The sequence below is a fragment of the Staurois parvus genome, unplaced genomic scaffold, assembly GCF_062004578.1.
Source record: "Staurois parvus isolate SC_StPar_1 unplaced genomic scaffold, SC_StPar_1.0 ptg001167l, whole genome shotgun sequence".
NCBI lineage: Eukaryota > Metazoa > Chordata > Amphibia > Anura > Ranidae > Staurois > Staurois parvus.
Window position 1 is genome coordinate 307,392 of NW_028318963.1, and position 22,234 is coordinate 329,625.

Genomic DNA, 22,234 nt, shown 5'->3' on the forward strand with positions numbered 1-22,234 from the left:
AAGGTGATTTTATTTCCAACATAATTAAAATGTATCCAAACCCAAGAACAACACTGTATAATATAGTGCAGCTTACCAGTCCTTAAATGTGATGGCTGCATTCGTTTTCTTTTTCAAGCTTTTTTCCAGTTATTTTCACCTGTTGACCCTGCCGGTAACATGCTTACTGTCCTACAGTGACAACACTCCTTCTCTGTACTGTATTGTTAGAGGAGCGGTGTTGTCATTCCAGGACAGAAGGTGTTTAGGACTACAGAACACCTCTATCCTTGTATCCTAGGAAGAGGTGCTCCTGGCAGGGCTGATGACAGGGTGCACAGTACAGCACTGGATTTCTGGCAGGATCAACACTCAACAAGATACTTCCATTGGGTTTTTAAAACAAACCCAACCAGAACTTCATTGTTGAAGTTTATGTACCTTTTAGCCATTCTCTCCTCCCCAATTGTGACTGTGGTGAAAATGTACATGTAGTTCTGTTTCAGTGTCAGTTCAGTGACCCTTCTGACTTTACTGCAATCTACAGCTTCTGTTGGATACCATTGGTGGGGGGGATGTTCACTCACTCTGAATGGGCCCCCAAATCAGCTCCAGCTCCATTTTCTAGTGCCACTTGGTGTGCTACCAGCATGGCGTGCAAATGGCCCAATTCCAGAGATGATGACAGCTAGTCATATACAGTATCTCTCAGAAGTGAGTCCACCCACATTTTTGTAAATCTTTGATTCTATCTTTTTATGTGACAACACTGAAGAAATGACACTTTGCTACAATGTGGCGTAGTCAGTGTACAGCTTGTATAACATGTAAATTTGCTGTCCCCTCAAAATAACTCAACACTCCGCCATTAATGTCTAAACCGCTGGCAACAAAAGTGACTCCACCCCTAAGTGACAAGGTCCAAATTGGGCCCAGTTAGCCATTTTCCCTTCCCGGTGTCATGTGACTTGTTAGTGTTACAAGGTCTCAGGTGTGAATGGGGAGCAGGTGGGTTACATTTGGTGTTATCGCTCTCACTCTCTCCTACTGGTCACTGGAAGTTCAACATGGCACCTCATGGCAAAGAACTCTCTGAGGATCTGAAAAAAAGAATTGTTGCTCTACATAAAGATGGCCTAGGCTATAAGAAGATTGCCAAGACCCTGAAACTGAGCTGCAGCATGGTGACCAAGACCATACAGTGGTTTAACAGGACAGGCTCCACTCAGAACAGGCCTTGCCATGGTTGACCAAAGAAGTTGAGTGCACGTGCTCAGTGTCATATCCAGTGGTTGTCTTTGGGAAATAGACGTATGAGTGCTGCCAGCATTGCTGCAGAGGTTGAAGGGGTCGGGGGTCAGCCTGTCAGTGCTCAGACCATACGCCACACACTGCATCACATTGGTCTGCATGGCTGTTGTCCCAGAAGGAAGACTCTTCTAAAGATGATGCACAAGAAATCCCACAAACAGTTTGCTGAAGACATGCAGACTAAGGACATGGATTACTGGAACCATCCTGTGGTCTGATGACACCAAGATCAACTAATTTGGTTCAGATGGTGTCAAGCGTGTGTGGCAGCAAACAGGTGAGGGGTACAAAGAAGAGTGTGACTTGCCTACACATCAAGCATGGTGGTGGGAGTGTCATGGTCTGGGGCTGCATGAGTGCTGCCGGCACTGGGGAGCTACAATTCATTGAGGGAACCATGAATGCCAACATGTACTGTGACATACTGAAGCAGAACATGTTCCCTTCGGCGACTGGGCCGCAGGGCAGTATTCCAACATGATAACGTCCCCAAACACACCTCCAAGATGACCAGTGCCTTGCTAAAGAAGCTGAGGGTAAAGGCGATGAACTGACCAAGCATGTCTCCAGACCTGAACCCTATTGAGCATCTGTGGGGCATCCTCAAATGGAAGGTGGAGGAGCGCAAAGTCTCTAACATCCACCAACTCCATGATGATGTCATGGAGGAGTGGAAGAGGACTCCAGTGGGCAACCTGTGAAGCTCTTGTGAACTCCATGCCCAAGAGGGTTAAGGCAGTGCTGGAAAATAATGGCGGCCACACAAAATATTGACCCTTGGGGCCCAATTTGGACCTTGTCACTTAGGGGTGGACTCACTGTTGTTGCCAGCGGTTTAGACATTAATGGCGGTGTGTTGAGTTATTTTGAGGGGACAGCAAATTTACATGTTATACAAGCTGTACACTGACTACGTCACATTGTAGCAAAGTGTCATTTCTTCAGTGTTGTCACATAAAAAGATAGAATCAAATATTTACAAACATGTGAGGGGTGGACTCACTTCTGGGACATACTGTATGGAAAGTCAAGCTTCATCCCAAACTCCCAAAGCCCTTCTGTTGTTGGCTACTTTTTTGAGGGGCCAATAGGGAGCCTAGTGGGGCAGAATTGTGAAGCTTTGCATATACCCTCACTGGCTAATATCTCTGGCCAGCCAGCATGATGACATACACCTAGGGGGCGTGTCCAGGATGCCCTGACCTCACGGGAAGTAGGCTGAATGATGTTGGTCATCATTTAACCTAAAAGAAGACTGGCGTAGTGGTGAGTCTATGGGGACAGTGAGGGCTGCCGTATGAAATCATGGGTCCCTGTACAGACTACCTGATAGAGCCCCCTTGAACATCCAGAGGATAATGAAACAGCCCGCCAAGCTCACCATGGTAAATCATGGGTGTGGAAAAATAGTGCTTACAGTGGAAGGGCCATAAAAACAGTGTGCAGGGGTCAGGAATATGTATTGCACATAGTGCAGAGGTCAGGAATATGCATCGTAAAGAGTACAGGGGTCAGGGGTATGCATCGTACACAGTGCAGTTTCAGGAGTATGTAACATACAGAGGGCATGGATCAGGAGTTTGTATTGTACAGAGTGCAGGGGTCAAGAGTATGTATCATACAGAGTGCAGGGGACAAGAGTATGTATCATACAGAGTGCAGGGGTCAAGAGTATGTATCATACAGAGTGCAGGGGACAAGAGTATGTATCAGAGTGCAGGGGACAGGAGTATGTATTGTACAGAGTGAAGGGGACAGGAGTATGTATAGTACAGAGTGCAGGGGTCAATAGTTTTATATGGTACAGAGTGCAGGTGTCAGGAGTATGTATTGTGCAGAGTGCATGTTCAGGAGTATGTAACATACAGAGTGCAGGGGTCAGGAGTATGTATTGTGCAGGGGTCAGGTGTATGTACTGTACAGAGTGCAGTTGTCAAGAGCATGTGTTGTACAGAGTGCAGGGTTGAGGAGTATGTATCATACAAAGTGCAGGGTTCAGCAGTATGTATTGTACAGAGTGCAGGGGTCAGGAGTATGTATCAGAGTGAAGGGGACAGGAGTATGTATAGTACAGAGTGCAGGGGACAAGAGTATCTATAGTACAGAGTGCAGGGGACAAGAGTATCTATAGTACAGAGTGCAGGGGACAAGCGTATGTATCAGAGTGAAGGGGACAGGAGTATGTATAGTACAGAGTGCAGGGGACAAGAGTATCTATAGTACAGAGTGCAGGGGTCAGGAGTATGTATCAGAGTGAAGGGGACAGGAGTATGTATAGTACAGAGTACAGGGGTCAATAGTTTGTATGGTACAGAGTGCAGGGGTCAGGAGTATGTATCGTGCAGGGGTCAGGTGTATGTACTGTACAGAGTGCAGTTGTCAAGAGCATGTGTTGTACAGAGTGCAGGGTTGAGGAGTATGTATCATACAAAGTGCAGGGGTCAGCAGTATGTATTGTACAGAGTGCAGGGGTCAGGAGTATGTATCATACAGAGTGTAGGTTCAGGATGTTACATACAGAGTACAGGGGTAAAAAATATGTATAGTACAGAGTGCAGGGGTCAGGAGTGATTGTCAGGAGCCAACTCACATAATGTTACTTTTCCCTGGGCCCTCTTGCTGGACTGATGGGGCCCAAAGAACTTTTCTATACATGCTGGGAGCCACGGCCCACGGTACTACACTGCCTGAGCACCATGGAAAACAAAAATGACCCTCTCTGGACAAATGGGGTCTAGGCCCAGCACAGGCTCTATCCTCCTATCAGCAGCCCAGGGGACAGTTTCAGAAACAAGGTAAGTACTGCAGTGACATAATTGTTTTTATTTTAATTTCTACAGAGCAACTTTTTTTTATTTTTTTATGTTTGGAGTCGGGCACAGTTGCAGAGTTTGCTAGATTCCACTCCATTCCAGATCAATATTTTGGTTTCAACCACCATAGGTCACTAAATTGCTTTGTCAAAAGTGAAAGAGGCGAGTTAGCATCTTCTGATTCTCAGAGGTCCGACTTACCTGTGACATCAGCATGCACCTGCACAAACAGGGGGTTCTTGCTGAGCCCCCCACACATAAAGAGGCTGCAGACAGCATGGCCCGATTTCATCATCGCCTCTATAATGTGTCTCGTCCCCAACTGGAATCACAAACAGAAAACAAAGACTGAAATGAGGAGACTGAGGTGGAGCCGTTTCTACAACCAGATAATTGTTTTGTTTGTTCATTTGGAAGAAATACATGGAATACCACCAGGCTGGGAACACGCTGTAAGGGAAACACGTGTCACCAAAAAACATTTTATGAACTCAGTACAATAGGGAACGGGATCCCTCTAATTCTATTTCATAGTACGAAAGGATGAGCTGAGTGTTATTGTAGCTGGAGAGACTTCAGAGTCAAAGATCACATAAACTTTACAATTAGATTAACCGAAAGAACAACCACAAACTAACTGCAACATAAACTAGTGGATGTGCTTGTCTGTTAAAGCCCAACTCCAGGCAGAATTTCTTAATAGTTTACAATAGACCAGGAACCGTCTTCAAAGACTCACCCCAGGTTGACACAGGTTTACCTAAAGAACGGAGTCCATGAGCCATCTTGGTCTTCACCAGAGAAGCCAGGAAAGGATGATGGACTGATGACCCAAGCAGTTACTGGGCTACTTTGCTGCAATATGTCACCAGGTTGCAACCCTTAGGATCGCCAATCAGCAGGAACAGGGTGGTGGAGGAGACTGGTGGCAATATAACAGATCAGGGTCCAAGCAGAGGTCAAGGCTGATGGCAGGCAAGTATAGTCAGTGTCTAGGCAGAGTTTGAGGTGGGTGTTAGACAAGAAAAGTCAGTATCCAAGCAGAGGTTGAAGCAGGTGGCAGGCAAGAATAATCAATCTCTAGGCGAAGGTTGAGGTAAACAGCAAGCAAAAATAGTCAGTGTCTAGGCAGAGGTTGAGGCAGGCAGCAGGCAAGAATAGCCAGTGTCTAGGCAGAGCTTGAGGCAGGTAGCAGGCAAGAATAGCCAATGTCTAGGTAGAGCTTGAGGCAGGTAGCAGGCAAGAATAATCAGTCTCTAGGCGAAGGTTGAAGTAAACAGCAAGCAAGAATAGTCAGTGTCTAGGCAGAGGTTGAGGCAGGCAGCAGGCAAGAATAGCCAGTGTCTAGGCAGAGCTTGAGGCAGGTAGCAGGCAAGAATAGCCAATGTCTAGGTAGAGCTTGAGGCAGGCAGCAAGCAAGAATAGTCAGTGTTTAGACAGAGGTTGAGGCAGACGACAGGCAAAAATAGTCAATGTCTAGACAGAGGTCGCGGCAGGCAAAAATAGCCAGTGTCCAAGCAGGGGTCAAGGCAAGCAGCAGGCAAGAATAGTCAGTGTTTAGGCAGAGGTTAAGACAGCCATGAATAATCAGTGTCCAGGTAGATGTTGAGGCAGGCAGTAGGTAAGAACAGTCAACTTTAAGGCAGGTGGCAGGCAAGAATGGTCAGTGTCTAGGCAGAGGTTGGGGCAGGCATGAATAATCAGTGTCCAGGTAGATGTTGAGGCAGGCAGCAGGCAAGAACAGTCAATTTCAAGGCAAGCGGTAGGCAAGAATGGTCAGTGTCCAGGCAGAGGTCTAGGCAGGCAACAGGCAAGAATAGTCAGTGTCAAGGCAGAGGTGGAGGCAGGCAAGAAAAATCAGTGTCCAGGAAGAGGTCTAGGCAGGCAGCAGCCAAGAATAGTCAGTGTCTAGGCAGAAGTTGAGGCAGGCAGCAGGCAAGGATAGTCAGTTTTGAGGCAGGTGGCAGGCAAGAATAGTCAGTGTCCAGGCACGGGTTGAGGCAGGCGGCAGGCCAGAATAGTCAGAGGCAAGGCAGAGGTTGAGGCAGGCGGCAGGCCAGAATAGTCAGAGGCTAGGCAGAGGTTGAGGCAGGCATGAATAGTCAGTGCGCAGGCAGAGGTTGAGGCAGACATGAATAGTAACAGGTGTGCTGAAGGTCTCTGAGTCCTTAAGCCTGGACACCCCTCAGCACATCTCTGCATGCACAAGCAACATCATTCCCTACTAGGAGAGGAAGGAGTGCTGCAGTTACAAAAAAAATTGTGGAGAGGGGCTGAAGCCACTGTAAACTGAAAAATGAAAATAGGTTTGTCTTACAGCCCAATAACTTTTTTTTCAAATCTATGCCCTAGATGTGTTTCAAAGATTTCCCCTCCATGGCTCTTAAAGGTTGATTGACACTCAATTTCACTCAACCCACTTCCTATAAGTGTAAGATGTCATGGACCTGACCACTAGGGGCATGTCATCATGGCGCACTACTATCACAATCCAGGGATGCACTTACCGCAATACCTCGTAACGTGGCCAAATACAAAAGTGCAAGATCATCCAAGCCTTTTGATAGTGTTAGTCCGACAATCTGTTACAAAAAGAACAAGATAAAATGTACTGAACCAGAATTCAAGAAAACATGTATGGACATCCAGGTCATATTGCTGAGTTCTCACTAGGTGTTGTCCATGTCTGCAGCGGTCTATACACATGCCCCTATATTTGACCACTAACAGGAAAAATTACACCAGTTATGGTTAGTTTTGACTGGGCCACTCACACCTCGGGGATCCAGGGAGTATCTGATTGTCATTGGGGCTACAAAAGGAATTGCAGCAAACTATATCACGCATCATAAGGGTTTTTTGCCTTACTCTGGATCAACTCCAGGGTTAATGTATAGCTAAGCCCAAGAACAAAATATTAATCTATTGCTGCTGTCCAAGCCTTAGCTATGGGAGATGCCTTAGTTTTCTCTTCGATGAAGTATATTTTTGGGCAGAAAAGTGGCTTAGTGGTTAGCCCTTCTGCCTTGCAGCACTGGGGTCCTTGGTTCAAATTCCAGACAAGGAATTTGCTTGTTCTCTCTGTGCTTGGGTGGGTTTCCTGCTTGGGTAGGTTAACTGGCCCCACTATGGGTATGTACTCTCACTGGCCACTTTATTAGGTATACCTGGCTAGTACTGGGTTAGACCCCTTTTGCCTTCAGAACTGTCTTAATTCTTCATGGCGTAGATTCAACAAGGTGTTGGAAATGTTCCTCAGAGATTTTGGTCCATATTGACATGATAGCATCACACAGTTGCTGCAGATTTGTTGGCAGCACATCCATGATGTGAATCTCCCGTTCCACCACATTCCAAAGGTGCTCTATTGGATGGAGATCTGGTGACTGTGGAGGCCATTGGAGTCCAGTGACCTCATTGTCATGTTCAGGAAACCAGTTTGAGATGATCTGATCTTTGTGACATGGAGCATTATCCTGCTGGAAGGAGCCATCAGAAGATGGAGCCACTGGAGTCATATAGGGATGAACATGATCAGCAACAATACTCAGGTAGGTCGTGGTGTTTAAACAATGCTCAATTGATACTAAGGGGCCAAATGTGTGCCAAGAAAATCTCCCCCACACCTCTACACCACCAGCCTGAACCGTTGATACCAGGCAGGATGGATCCATGCTTTCATGTTGTTTACACCATATTCTGACTCTACCATCTGAATGTTGCAGCTGAAATCGAGACTCATCAGACCAGGCAATGTTCTTCCAATCTTCTATTGTCCAATTTTGGTGAGCCTGTGCGAATTGTCACCTCTGTTTCCTGTTCTTAGCTGACAGGAGTGGCACCCGGTGTGGTCTTCTGCTGCTGTAGCCCATCTGCTTCAAGGTTCGATGTGTTGTGCATTCAGAGATGATATTCTGCATACCTTGGTTGTAACAAGTGTTTTTTTTAGTTATGTTGCCTTTCTATCATCTGGAACCAGTCTGCCCATTCTCTATAAACCCTAGAGATGGTTGTGCGTGAAAATCCCAGTAGATCAGCAGTTTTTTAAATACTCAGCCAAGCCCGTAGTCCCGTCTTAGCATGCAAAAACTGCTACTACATACAGCGAGTGAAGGGGGTGTCTCCATGCTGGGACAGGAAGTGTTTTATTGGCGGGATCGCTGGGTCAAAATATAGGATAAAAAGCCTAAAAAGGGAAGCTAATGCAGCCATAACATCTAAGAACTGGCAAGCTGCAATAGATTACATTTTTTTTTGGGCTTAGACATACTTTATCGTTCCGCGGGTGCAAGCTTAAAGGGGAACTAAACTCCCTTAATTAACATGAACTATTTTTAATCCTTATGCTGCTAACATTCACAAATGGATAGGAAGGTATATTCTATTTACTTGTTTTAAACTTTTTTTTTTTACATTTCTTCAGTTTCTTCCTGGCCGTGACCAAAATGATGACATACATCCCTGGAGTCTTCATGGGAGGAGGGGCTTTCTCAGCTACAAACATGTCCCTGCCTGCATGCCCGAGCTAGGGGCAGATGGATTCCAAGAAGTAAATCCTATATGAATCATCTGACCCTACTCAAGATGGCCACGGCTAGAAATGCTGGGGGGGGGGGGGGGGGGTTCAAAGTGATTTCTTGAAAAGACTGGAGACATGGATGAAATTTGCTATGAATATTAAAAACTAATTAAAGTGTTACTAAACCCACAACAGTACAATTAGTCTGTAGATGCAGTAAAGCATGCTTGTTATACTCTCTGTGGAATCTAAAGGGTTAATCCTCTGCATTATGTAAAACGGCTGTTTGATCCAGTCTTCTCTGATCCTCCCCTTCTTCTACTGTCCCCAATCCATCTGCTGATAGAACAGAGCCTTGGGGGCAAGCTGCACATGATCAGTTTGGTGTGTATTGCTAGACAGGTTTTTTTTTTAAATTTGGGAGAGTGCATGTGATCAGCACAGGGCCAATCAGCGCTGTCCAGACAGAGGGTCAGGGGTCCTGCAGCCTTATAGGACAGTCAGAGCAGAATGAAAACCCCTCCTACAAGCTGTAACTGGTGCTTGACGGACACTGATAGAAGTCACAAGACTGCTCTAACTGCTGATGAGAAAAGGTATTTAGCAGTTTATATTTACTAAAATAATTGCATTTCCATGTTCTGTGTACTGTGGGAGACCAGATATAGTGAATGCAGGGTCTGGGGAGGGCAGATATAGTGAATGCAGGGTCCGGGGAGACCAGATATAGTGAATGCAGGGTCCGGGGAGACTGGATATAGTGAATGCAGGGTCCGGGGAGACCGGATATAGTGAATGCAGGGTCCTGGGAGACCAGATATAGTGAATGCAGGGTCCTGGGAGACCAGATATAGTGAATGCAGGGTCCGGGGAGACCAGATATAGTGAATGCAGGGTCCAGGGAGAGCGGATATAGTGAATGCAGGGTCCGGGGAGAGCGAATATAGTGAATGCAGGGTTCGGGGAGACCGGATATAGTGAATGCAGGGTCCGGGGAGACCAAATAGAGTGAATGCAGGGTCCAGGGAGAGCGGATATAGTGAATGCAGGGTCCGGGGGGGACCGGATATAGTGAAAGCAGGGTCCGGGGAGAGCAGATATAGTGAATGCAGGGTTTGGGGAGACCAGATATAGTGAATGCAGGTTCTGGGGAGAGCAGATATGTTGAATGCAGGGTCCTGGGAGACCAGATATAGTGAATGCAGGGTCCTGGGAGACCAGATATAGTGAATGCAGGGTGCGGGGAGAGCAGATATAGTGTGTAGCACACCCTTGGGTGATGCTTGGCTAGATATATAGGTTCAGCTCCCACCTGAATCTGGTGACACCTCCGATTATACCCAGAACACTTCGACACTCTGAGAATATTTTTTATGGGTTTTGTTGAAGAAGACAAACCCTGAAAAAAAACTAGCTGATTTAACACAGGGAATGTACATACAACACAGCTACCACTTTGCATAACACAGTTAGTAAGAAGTCACAATTCACTCGCCAAAGACTCTAAAAACTGACTAGTATCGCACTGACTAGAGTGACATATGAGAGTGACATTGACACATGAAACAATAACTGTTGAGATTTAGCAGCTTATTGACATTTGCTATAGCCGTACTATCTAGAGCAGAAATGTTCTACCTAACCACTGGCCAGTGGGATGAAACTTAAAGTCTCTCAACGTTGGAGCCCTTTAATTAATGGAAGAGCGCCCACTCTCTGCATGGGAGAGTATTTGTAATCCAGGGCTAGCAGGATAGCACAGTCTCCTTTAAGTAGAATCTTCCAGTGAACATTGCAATAGAAAAAAACAACACTTCAACAAAATCTTTACCATACAGGTGAAATCCTGATATACTGACACTTGCTCAGTATATTCAAAGCAGCAAGCTTCTGTGGGGACTTGGAACTGAACACACTCTTCAGCCACAGCACAAGTTTTGAGGAGACAAACCAGTAAAATACAGAGACAAAGTTCTCTCATCAATCAGCAGCAGGAATAGCTAATTCTGAGCAGCTTGGGCTTTCCAAGATCTGTGTTACTCTGAGAATTAGAGAGCAGGTTTTCTCATGACCATTCTCCAGAGATAAACAGCAAATGCAGCAATATCAAAATCCCCTTTCATCACAGAGTACTCACTGTTTCTGGATTGTCCTTTAGATAGCATTAGACAGCAGTAGAAATCCTCTCTCTTTCAGCAGCTCCAGACTTTGAGAGACACATTCACTTGAGTGGCTGTAATCCTGAGTGTCAGGCAGGACAATCCTACGTTTGCACACTGTCCTCCTGCAACAATTCCTCTGCTACACACTCCCATCCCATCCCATGGGCTCTAGCAGCACAGGGAGTGAGACTCTGTGACCATACACCAGGAGCCCTTGCTCCATGCGGTCCCCTGAAAATGTCTCCTTCCCCACATGTGCTTCTTCTTCCTTTTTCCTCTCTCCTTTCCTCCACAGCCAATCATAAGTTCAGCTGCAACAGTGCTGCTATGGGTGGATCCTTCTCAGCTGTAGCAACAACCAATCAGAGCACAGTCCTGCTTTCCCTGTCTGTCACTCACAAAGAGGGAAAAGAAAAAAAAATGCTTTGCAACTGCTGTTGCAAGCTTTAAAGCAACCAACACATCTCTACAAGTGAATGCAGGATCCGGGGTTTAGAAACACCTTAAATATTGTCTGCAGTTTGTAGTCCTCAGTTTAGTTCCACTTCAATGTATTTTTGTCTTTGGCTTGAACTTGGACATTTTTTTTTTTTTTTGCAACCTGGGTAACTATGTGGCTACATAACCAATCCCATATTTAGAGGGTGAAGATGTCAGAGATAGATGGGAGCAGTGGAATGAACGATTTCTCCCCTTCAAGGATCTCCAGAATCATGGAACTAACCTACCAACATGGATTCACTATCTGTGGGCTGGGGGGGTTCCGAAGGAGTTCCGTGTACCTTTGTCTTGACTCCATCTTTAACAGCAATAGTTACAGAGAGAATTAACAAGACCTGATTTGTCATTGGAGGATGCCATTTGCACCAGGTGCCATACAACCCAATCCCATCACTGGTGACCACCGAACTACCAATTGTGTTACAATGTTGAAGCCAATTTCTTACCATCCCCTTCAGGGTGACATCAGCGAGGGGTGATCTGTTCCCATGAAAATCCGGCCACACATGTAAGTCAGCTCCCAGGATCCTCTCTGGCCGGGTCGCCCTCATCTGGTCCAGGTGACGGTTTAGGTAGGCATACACATGCTGGCCGCTGCGAACACAGCGTGAATATTAAACTTTATACGGTGCAGTGTAAACATTTGTACATCTGCGAGGAGGATGGAAAACATAACATGGTTAATCAGACGTTTCTGTGAGTCGGACTTATTTTCCAGAACCATTAACTGAACGCCGGCGACTGCAATTAGCCATCGGAAGGTCGGGGCAAGAGAGGAGGGAAAGGGGATCAGCAAGACGAGAAAATAATTATCTTATGTAAACTTTGTCTGCTGCTCCCAGCAAAAGGTACTATTGCCTGAACCGCAAAGGGGATCAATAATCGTATGAAAGTTTTTCGGTCTATACGTAAAAAAAATAAATGAATTAAAGAGGAACTTCACTTATTTTTTAAAAATTACAAGTCATCAGCTACAAATACTGTAGCTGCTGACTTTAAAATATCAGCTACTTACCAGTCCAAGGAGTCCAGTCTTGTCTTCCTGAAACCGGTTCTGCTCACTGCTATGAGTCCCTGGTGCCACCATATTGTGGTCTGTCCTAGGAGGCTGCGGCAGGGTGGGCTCATGTGGACGTCAATCTTCTGGTGCCGCAATCTTGGATTTGAGAGCTGGATGTGACTTCTGGGATAACTGCTGCGGATGTGTGGCATAGTGAGACTGGTCCTGAAGCCTCCTGAGACATTTGACCTGTCCCAGGAGTCTGCGGGCAGGGCGGGCTCATGTGAACATCATTCTCCCAGTGCTGCCATCTTGGATTTAAGCGCTGGCTGTGATATCCTGACTTTCCATTGCTGATGTGTGGCACAGTGAGACTGGTCTTGCAGCTTCCTAGGACATGTTACATGTCCCAGGAGGATACAGGCAGGCTGGGCTTAGTGCACATCATTCTCCTGGTGCCACCGTCTTGGATTTGAGAGCTGGTTGTGACTTCCCAGCTTCTGGTTGCACATGCATGGCACAGTGAGGCTGGCCATGCAACCTCCAGAGACAAGTGATGTGTCCCAGGAGGCTACGGGCAGGGTGGGCCCATGTGGAGGTCATTCTCTTGATGCTACCATCTTAAATTTGAGAGATGGCTGCGACTGCCCTGACTAAAGCTTGCTGGGCACTGATTTGGCGCCCAGCCAGCCAGCTTGCTTCCATGTGTGGCACAGTGAGACTGGTCTTGCAGCTTCCTAGGACATGTTACGTGTCCCAGGAGGATACAGGCAGGCTGAGCTTATGCGCACATCATTCTCCTGGTGCCACCATCTTGGATTTGAGAGCTGGTTGTGACTTCCCAGCTTCTGGTTGCATATGCATGGCACAGTGAGGCTGTCCATGCAACCTCCAGAGACAAGTTGTTTCCCAGGAGGCTACGGACAGGGTGGGCGCATGTGGAGGTCATTCTCTTGATGCCACTATCTTAAATTTGAGAGCTGGCTGCGACTGCCCTGACCAAGGCTGGCTGGGAACTGATTAGGCGCCCAGCCAGCCAACTTGCTTCCATGTTCGGGTCGAACATAAGTTCCTAGAGCGCTGCAAACCATGAAAAACGAGCGTACCTCTTGCCCTATAGTGACAGGTGTCAAATCAATGACAGGTTGCAGCTGTATGCTGTTAGCCGCACATCTGAGCATTTACTTGCGTACAGTGATGGATGATGCAACATAGAGTGTGGAAATCTGTATCTTCTTGCATTAGGACTCATTTTTGTCAGGCTTTAAAGTTAATTTCATGTGTTTTTATGGATTCATTGTACAATAAAATTTGGATGTTATCACACACCTACTGAGCGACATATCAGACTGGATGTCGCTCCACTTCCTTAAACTGAACCTCTCCAAAACCGAGTTTCTTGTCTTCTCCCCAGCCTGGACACCACCCCCCATTGACTTCTCCATCACATCCAACAACGCCACCATCAAACCCGCCCCGCAGGCCAGAGTACTTGGTGTCATTCTGGACTCCAACCTATCCTTCCAGCCCCAAGTCCAATCTTTAACAAACTCATGCGACTCCACCTCCGCAACATCGCCAAAATCCGCACGTTCCTATCCCCAAAAACCACTAAACAGCTCATCCACTCCCTCATCATATCACGACTCGACTACTGCAACTCCCTCCTCACTGGCCTGCCTCACCACTGGCTATCCCCGCTTCAGTCGATCCTGAATACGGCTGCCAGACTCATTCATCTTTCCAACCGCTCCGTCTCCGCCACCCGCCTCTGCCAATCCCTCCACTGGCTTCCGTTTGCGCAACGGATCAAATTCAAAATCCTAACACTGACGTACAAAGCCGTCCACCATACTGCCCCGAACTACATCACCGACCTAATATCCAAGTACCACCCAACACGCACACTCCGCTCCTCACAAGACCTCCTTCTCTCTAGTTCCCTGGTCTCCTCCTCCCATGCCCGCCTCCAGGACTTCTCCAGGGTGTTACCCATCCTCTGGAACTCCCTGCCCCAACCCATCAGATTATCACCTACTCTCCTCTCCTTTAGGCGCACCCTGAAAACCCATCTCTTCAGGGAAGCCTACCCCACCCCCTGCTAACTTGCCGACCTCCTCCACTCTTCCTACCACTCCATCCCCCACAGCTATCTCCTCCTGTGCCACCATCCCCTCCCTCCTAGAGTGTAAGCTCCAAAGAGCAGGGCCCTCGATCCCCTCATGTTTTGCATTGTATTGGTATTGTTCTGTCACATGTTCTGTCCCCCTTTGTAATGTACAGCGCTGAGCGAACTATTGGCGCTTTATAAATACTGTATAATAATAATAATAATAATAATAATAATGTTATCTGTGTTACTGGTGAGTTGGAGACATTTGTGACATATGTGCCTAAACAAATCCCCCCATTCATATCTTTGGGTGGTTACAGTATTTGGGGATGTTGGGCCCATAATCTTACTCTTTGGAATAAACACTGTGTGGCACTCCAATTTTAGACTCATTCCACCATTGGGTGTGGAAATCCTTCAGGATGTAGAAGCTGCCAGTCCAATATCCAGATCACCCAACAATCCCGCCACCATCATACCATTGGAGCATAACAACACATAATCAATATATAACAAGACTTCTGGGTTCCAGGCTCTTTAATCCACTTCAAATACCCAATTCCTATTTATATATAGAAAGTGCAGCGCTAAAATTAGTGAATGATATAATTTTGAAAATAAAGTGCAAATTCAATCTGACATATAGCGAACAAAAATAAAAAAAAAATGGATCAGCGGAACAGTCAAGTGCAGCATTTAAAAGTCAAATCTAAAAAATGTTCAATAAATCATTCCACAAATGTGAAACAGTAAAGTGCAGCATAAAAGTGAGAATATATAAAGTTCATAAAATATCAGTGAAATAAGAGCTATAAATTGTCCGTAAGGATATAAGTACGGCAATCACGGTGAAATATTGTGAAGTGATCCAATAGGGAATCCACCACCTCTGTCAGATGTACACTCACCAGACATCTACTGGTAAACAGCATGTAAGCACATCTCATCTGGGTACAGGTAGCAGCAATGAAGCCTCTGCAAGGGATGCTCAGCCAAGGGCAAAAAAACCCAGGTGGACCCTCTCTTATGAGGAATAGCTCACCACAGGAGCCAAAAGTAGTATATAGTGTTGTATTTTAGTAAATAATGAATAAACAAGAAAGAATACAAGGTAAAATGGAGTACCAAGTTGGCCACCATTCCGACCTTCGGCAATGGCGGCATGACGTCAGCAAGTGCGGCTCCACCCGACGCGTTTCATGTGCATGCACGTCTTTGGGGGTATGCTTACTGTGTGGCACTTCAATTTTAGTGTCATTCCACCATTGGGTGTGGAAATCCTTCAGGATGTAGAAGCTACCAGTCCAATATCCAGATCACCCAACAATCCCACCACCATCATACCATTGGAGCATAACAACACATAATCAATATATAACAAGACTTCTGGGTTCCAGGCTCATTAATCCACTTCAAGTACCCAATTCCTATTGGCTGTCCAGCGATGGGGCCATCTGAGGATCCAGAAGAGAAATGACATCAGCACAATGGGGGACTGCCGGGAACCAGCTGGTGCCAACACACCTGCAGCACTGGATTGGCGGTCCCTGAAAACAGTGTTGGCACCCAGACAGCAAAATTAAAGTGTTACTGAACACAGGACGCTGCATACACACAAGATGGAAATGCAGTTGTTTTAGTAAATATAAACTGCTAATCGGTCCTCTGCTGATCACATGCACTCTCCCCCCCCCGCCCAAAAAAAAAAAACCTCTCTAGCAATACACACCAAAATGAGCATGTACAGCTTGCCTCCAAGGCTCTGTTCTATCAGCAGATGGATTGGGGACAGTAGAAGAAGGGGAGGATCAGAGAAGACAGGATCAAACAGCCTTTTTACACAATACGGAGGATTAACCCCTTAGGTTTCACAGTGAGTATAACAAGCACGCTTTACTGCATCTACAGACTGATTGTACTGCTGCGGGTTTAGTAACACTTTCAGTGGGTATATCTTGCGTCACATGGCAAGAAGTGGGGCCACACAGTGGCTTTGCAGTTAGCACTTAGGCTAGGTTCACAGCACACAAGTGCAATGGAGCACGAACAGTGCGTCCATGGTCTGGAGGTCTTTTCACATATGGAGGCCGGAACCAGCGGGTAGAGGCATGAAGATTATATAGGCAGCCGATCGCTGCAGGAGTGTGCTGAAGCACCAAATGTGCAGTTTGACCTACCTATGCAGGTGGTGAGTGGGGCTCTAGAGAGGGAGCACACAGTGGAGCACTCAACCCAAAGATATTTGCAGATAAGAAGATTGATGACTGCATCACCTAGCTTCACATTGGATGTGGATGGGGAAATTGCTTCACATTGGATGTGAATGGGGAAATTGCTTCACATTGGATGTGGATGGGGAAAGTGCTTCACATTGGATGTGGATGGGGAAAGTGCTTCACATTGGATGTGGATGGGGAAAGTGTTTCACATTGGATGTGGATGGGGAAAGTGCTTCACATTGGATGTGGATGGGGAAAGTGTTTCACATTGGATGTGGATGGGGAAAGTGTTTCACATTGGATGTGGATGGGGAAAGTGCTTCACATTGGATGTGGATGGGGAAAGTGTTTCACATTGGATGTGGATGGGGAAAGTGTTTCACATTGGATGTGGATGGGGAAAGTGTTTCACATTGGATGTGGATGGGGAAAGTGTTTCACATTGGATGTGGATGGGGAAAGTGTTTCACATTGGATGTGGATGGGGAAAGTGTTTCACATTGGATGTGGATGGGGAAAGTGTTTCAAATTGGATGTGGATGGGGAAAGTGTTTCACATTGGATGTGGATGGGGAAAGTGTTTCACATTGGATGTGGATGGGGAAAGTGTTTCACATTGGGACTCAGGCTCCATGCACATGGGGCTCCACGCAAAGTCACATTAAAAACATGAGTTTTTCAGCATTTTTTAGCGTTTTTGCATTAGCATTTAGCGGTGGTTTATTAGAGTTTTTTAAAAGGGTTGTTTTGACAAAAAAATTTCTTTCAAAACAAAGGGCCGGTTTACTGTCTCTCAAACTTTAGGAGGGGCCAGACGGTGGCCAGTGGGAGAAGAAAATGTCCTGCCATCAGTGGAAGTAAAGAATGCACCATGATTGGTACTAGGGGGAGTAATTGTGCCCCATCATTGGTGTCAGTGGAAGGAATAATGCCGTATGGTTGGTGTCAGCTAGAGGACTAGTGCCCCATTGTCGGTGTCAGTGGCAGGAACTATGCCCCATTGTTGCAGATAGTAAGGGGAATAATGCCCCATGGAAAAGATAACAGCAAGCAAAGGGCCGCACCTGGCCCCCGGGCCACAGTTTGGAAACCACTGGGTTAGAGGGACAAGCATTACTGCAATACATTGTGGTGCCATTTATCGTGCTGGTAGGTTAGTCGTCTCCTGTCTAAATTGGCCCCAGTATGTGTATGAATGTGAGATAGGGATCCTAGATTGTAAGCTCCTTGGGGGCAGGGACTGATGCGAATGTACAGTTTGTAAGTGCTAAGTAAATTGTCGGCACTATATAAATACCTACAATAAATACAAATGTGGGATGGGTTAGAGCAGGGGTCTCCAAACTTTCTAAACAAAGGGCCGGTCTACTGTCCCTCAAACTTTAGGAGGGGCCGGACTGTGGCCAGTGGGAGAAGAAAATGTCCTGCCATCAGTGGGAGTAAAGAATGCACCATGATTGGTACTAGGGGGAGTAATAGTGCCCCATCATTGGTGTCAGAGGAAGGAATAATGTCCTATGGTTGGTGTCAGCTAGAGGACTAGTGCCCCATTGTTGCAGATAGTAGGGGGAGTAATGCCCCATGGGCTGGATAACAGCAAGCAAAGGGTCGCACCTGGCCCCCGGGCCACAGTTTGGAGACCATTGGATTAGAGGGACAAGCATTACCAAAATACATTGTGGTGCCATTTATCGTGCTGGTAGGTTAGTCGTCTCCAGTCTAAATTGGCCCCAGTATGTGTATGAATGTGAGATAGGAACCCTAGATTGTAAGCTCCTTGGGGGCAGGGACTGATGTGAATGTACAGTTTGTAAAGCGCTAAGTAAATTGTCAGCACTATATAAATACCTACAATAAATACAAATGTTGGATGGGTTAGAGCAGGGATCTTCAAACTTTGTAAACAAAGGGCCGGTTTAGTGGCCCTCAAACTTTAGGAGGGGTCGAACTGTGGCCAGTGGGAGAAGAAAATGTCCTGCCATCAGTGGGAGTAAAGAATGCACCATGATTGGTACTAGGGGGAGTAATAGCGCCCCATCATTGGTGTCAGAGGAAGGAATAATGTCCTATGGTTGATGTCAGCTAGAGAACTAGTGCCCCATCATTGGTGTCAGTGGCAGGAACTATGCCCCATTGTTGCCGACAGTAGGGGGAATAATGCCCCATGGGCAGGATAACAGCAAGCAAAGGGCAGCATCCAGCCCCTGCGCCACAGTTTGGAGACCACTGGGTTAGAGGGACAAGCATTACCGCAATGCATTGTGGTACCATTTATCGTCCTGGTAGGTTAGTCGTCTCCAGTCTAAATTGGCCCCAGTATGTGTATGAATGTGAGATAGGGACCCTAGATTGAAGAATGCACCATGATTGGTACTAGGGGGAGTAATATGGCTCCATCATTGGTGTCAGTGGAAGGAATAATGTCCTATGGTTGGCGTCAGCTAGAGGACTAGTGCCCCATCATTGGTGTCAGTGGAAGGAATAATGTCCTATGGTTGGTGTCAGCTAGAGGACTAGGGCCCCATTGTCAGTGGCAGGAACTATGCCCCATTGTTGCTGACAGTAGGGGGAGTAATGCCCCATGGGCTGGACAACAGCAAGCAAAGGGCTGCATCCGGCCCCTGGGCCACAGTTTGGAGACCACTGGGTTAGAAGGACAAGCATTACCGCAATACATTTTGGTGCCATTTTTCGTGACTGGCACCCCCAATGCACCAAGATAACGCATCATAGGGTGTTGTGGTGCATTACAAAATTGACAGCACGTTTGATTTCTGCAACATTTTTGCTTGGTTCACACTTAGAGGCGCAGCAAAGCACGGGCGCTTTTGTGCAGTTAGTTTTTTTGCGCATTGAGTACACGGCAGTCTATTCATTTCAATGGGCCACACTACTTGTGAGAAATGCGTAAAGGACATCCCTAACTTTTTCCCAAAAACGTGCCGCATCGCATGGTGCTGCAGCACAATGCGGTTTTCTGCACCGTTCTGCAGATATAAGGGGTGCCATTAATAATCAATGTCACCATCATGCGTCTGTTACATGGCTGTGCGTTTACATGCCCGTTGGGAAAGAGCACAATTTGGCGTGTAGTAGTGATGTGTTGTAAGTCTACGTATTTCAATAGGCTGCCTAACTCCCATTAGCAAGGGGACATAAAACGCACCAAGGCATGCGCATTAACGCACCACAAAATTGTAAATGGACCCTAAAAGTTTACGCAGGAAACCTAAGCTGCTCTCTCCAAATCCCTCAGAATGGGCGTTTAAAGGGAAGACCCCGCTTAGCAGCCTAATGACGAATGATGGTCCATTTTCTCATTTAAAGTGAAGCAGTAATATTCATTTAGGGGCCCGCGTACACACAGACGCACACTAATGAAACCCCTGGAGGGGCTCCGGCATAAGCTTTACCCCCTGCCACATCTGACCCCGCCGCGGCTGTATATTTACACTGTGAATGCGCTCATTGACCGCCATGTTTTTCCAATTAGACGGCAACATGTGCGCCCTATCAAGGTCCATCATTCAGAATGGAGTGCGCTTGAAAGGCATTAAAATCATTAATTCCCATCAGCCTTCACATCATTCCCAATGTTTTGCCTTCTTGGAACGGACTTGAAATTTAAAACTTTAAACTTTTCCTTAATTTTTTTTTCCTCTGTTTTTCTTTTTTTTTTTTTCCTTAAACGTTCGGCTTTTTTTTTTTTTTCTACTGATGTCAGTAAATGGTTTATTATTATTTCTAAACAGCGGCTGGGAGCCGGAGAGAAATTAAACAGTTTAATTCGAATGATAGAATCTGTTTATTGTCTGATCGCTCTGATCTGAGAGCATCCAGGCCAAACGCTCCATTATTCTAACGGAACATAAAAAATCTGGTTTTGGGTGGAATTTCTCGTGTTGATAAAAGAAAGCCAGAGACGGGGAATGACATGGTGACCTGTCCTCAAAGCCTTTGAACTTCTATACAATTTGAAGCCAATTTTAGGTCCAAAAAATATTTTAAATGTTTTTTTGTTCTGGTTTAGGGTGCGTTCATACCATCAGGGGCGTCTGGATGCGGGCTTTTTTTTGGCATGTACTTGCAAAGGGTAATGCGGTTTTGTGTAGTGAGAGAAAATGTATGATTTTGCGCACATTCCTGCACTGCACCTGGTGTGAACAAGCTCTAAAATTTGTATAACTTCTTTTTTTTTTTTTTTTAAAGTGTTTACTATGTATTGTCCAGAATACACTGGGAGAGCGATCGGAGGTAGGCTGTGTCCCCTGGACACAGTGCATCGCCGATCAGGTAAAGAGCCAATGAAATTGACCCTTTACCATTGTGATCAGCTGTAAACAGACAGTGGTAACTCGCTGGTACCAGCTTCTCCTCCTCCCACACGGATCCTGTGTGGGGAGCAGAATGGGAGTTATCGTGTTAACGCCTTCACTACTGTGCCCATCAGTGCCCTGGTTGCCCTGTGTACCTGTCGCTGCAGCCCATCAGTGTACCTGACCCGCAGCCAATTGGTATACCAGTCACAGCAGCCCACCAGTGTACCTGACCCGCAGCCAATCGGTATACCAGTCGCAGCAGCCCATCAGTGTACCTGACCCGCAGCCAATCGGTATACCAGTCACAGCAGCCCACCAGTGTACCTGACCCGCAGCCAATCAGTATACCAGTCACAGCAGCCCACCAGTGTACCTGACCCGCAGCCAATCAGTATACCAGTCACAGCAGCCCACCAGTGTACCTGACCCGCAGCCAATCAGTATACCAGTCACAGCAGCCCACCAGTGTACCCAGGGGCAGACTGAAAACCCATGGGGCCCCCGGGCAATAGGGGATCATGGGGCCCCTGTGTCCTTGCCCACACCCAAAAAAGCCTATGAAAAAGCCAAGGAAAGGTACCTGGGGCATCTCATGGGGCCCCCTACTGACCCTGGGCCCTCAGGCAGTGCCCGAGTGCTCGAATGGTCAGTCCGCCCCTGAGTGTACCTGACCCGCAGCCAATCAGTATACCAGTCACAGCAGACCATCAGTGTACCTGTCATGCAGCCCATCAGCAGGGCTGGTGCTACCACTAGGCCAACTAGGCAGCCACCTAGGGCGCACTGCTACCTAGGGTGCAGCCATGGCCTCTGGTTTCTCTACTCTCCTGCTTGCTGAGAATTGTATCACACAGAGTGTTTTTTTTCTCTGTTTTTATGTTCATTTTGCTTTTTCTACTTTATTTATTTGAACTGATGCAAAAAATGTCATGCTGGTATCTGTAGTCTGCCTAGCCGCTGCTGTGCCCAATACTAGTGGGGTACAGCAGTGTGCTTCCAGGCCTTTAGAAGAAGCAGAGATAACCGAGCGAGTAGCCTGTCTTCCAAAGACACCGGACCTTCCCCCTGTGATGTCACATCTTCCTCATGTGCGTTCACAGCCAGCCCACTGCATGCTTATTACATTGGTCTTTTAATACTGCACTTAGTGGTGCCTCCTCGACTTTTTCTTGTCTTCCACATACAGAGCTGGCATACTCTGACGATGGCTGACGCTGAAGTTGCTGGTTTTTAGTGGACTTATGGAAACATTTTTAATTTTTTAAGTTTTATTTGAGGTGGGGGGGGGGGTGCAAGTA

The 22,234-nt window shown here is 46.6% G+C and overlaps 1 protein-coding gene across 6 annotated transcripts in view; it reads right to left on the reverse strand.

The window, feature by feature from the left end:
* The window catches only part of FGGY (FGGY carbohydrate kinase domain containing), a 401,559-nt gene that overhangs the window by 93,429 nt on the left and 285,896 nt on the right, over positions 1-22,234 (reverse strand). For all 6 annotated transcript variants that reach the window (XM_089659582.1, XM_089659583.1, XM_089659587.1 and 3 more), the window contains 3 exons: positions 11,732-11,879; positions 6,611-6,685; positions 4,305-4,425 (listed from right to left, as the gene is read on the reverse strand). In XM_089659582.1, coding sequence (XP_089515708.1) covers positions 4,305-4,425; positions 6,611-6,685; positions 11,732-11,879 — 344 coding nt within the window. The remainder of the gene's footprint in view (positions 1-4,304; positions 4,426-6,610; positions 6,686-11,731; positions 11,880-22,234) is intronic.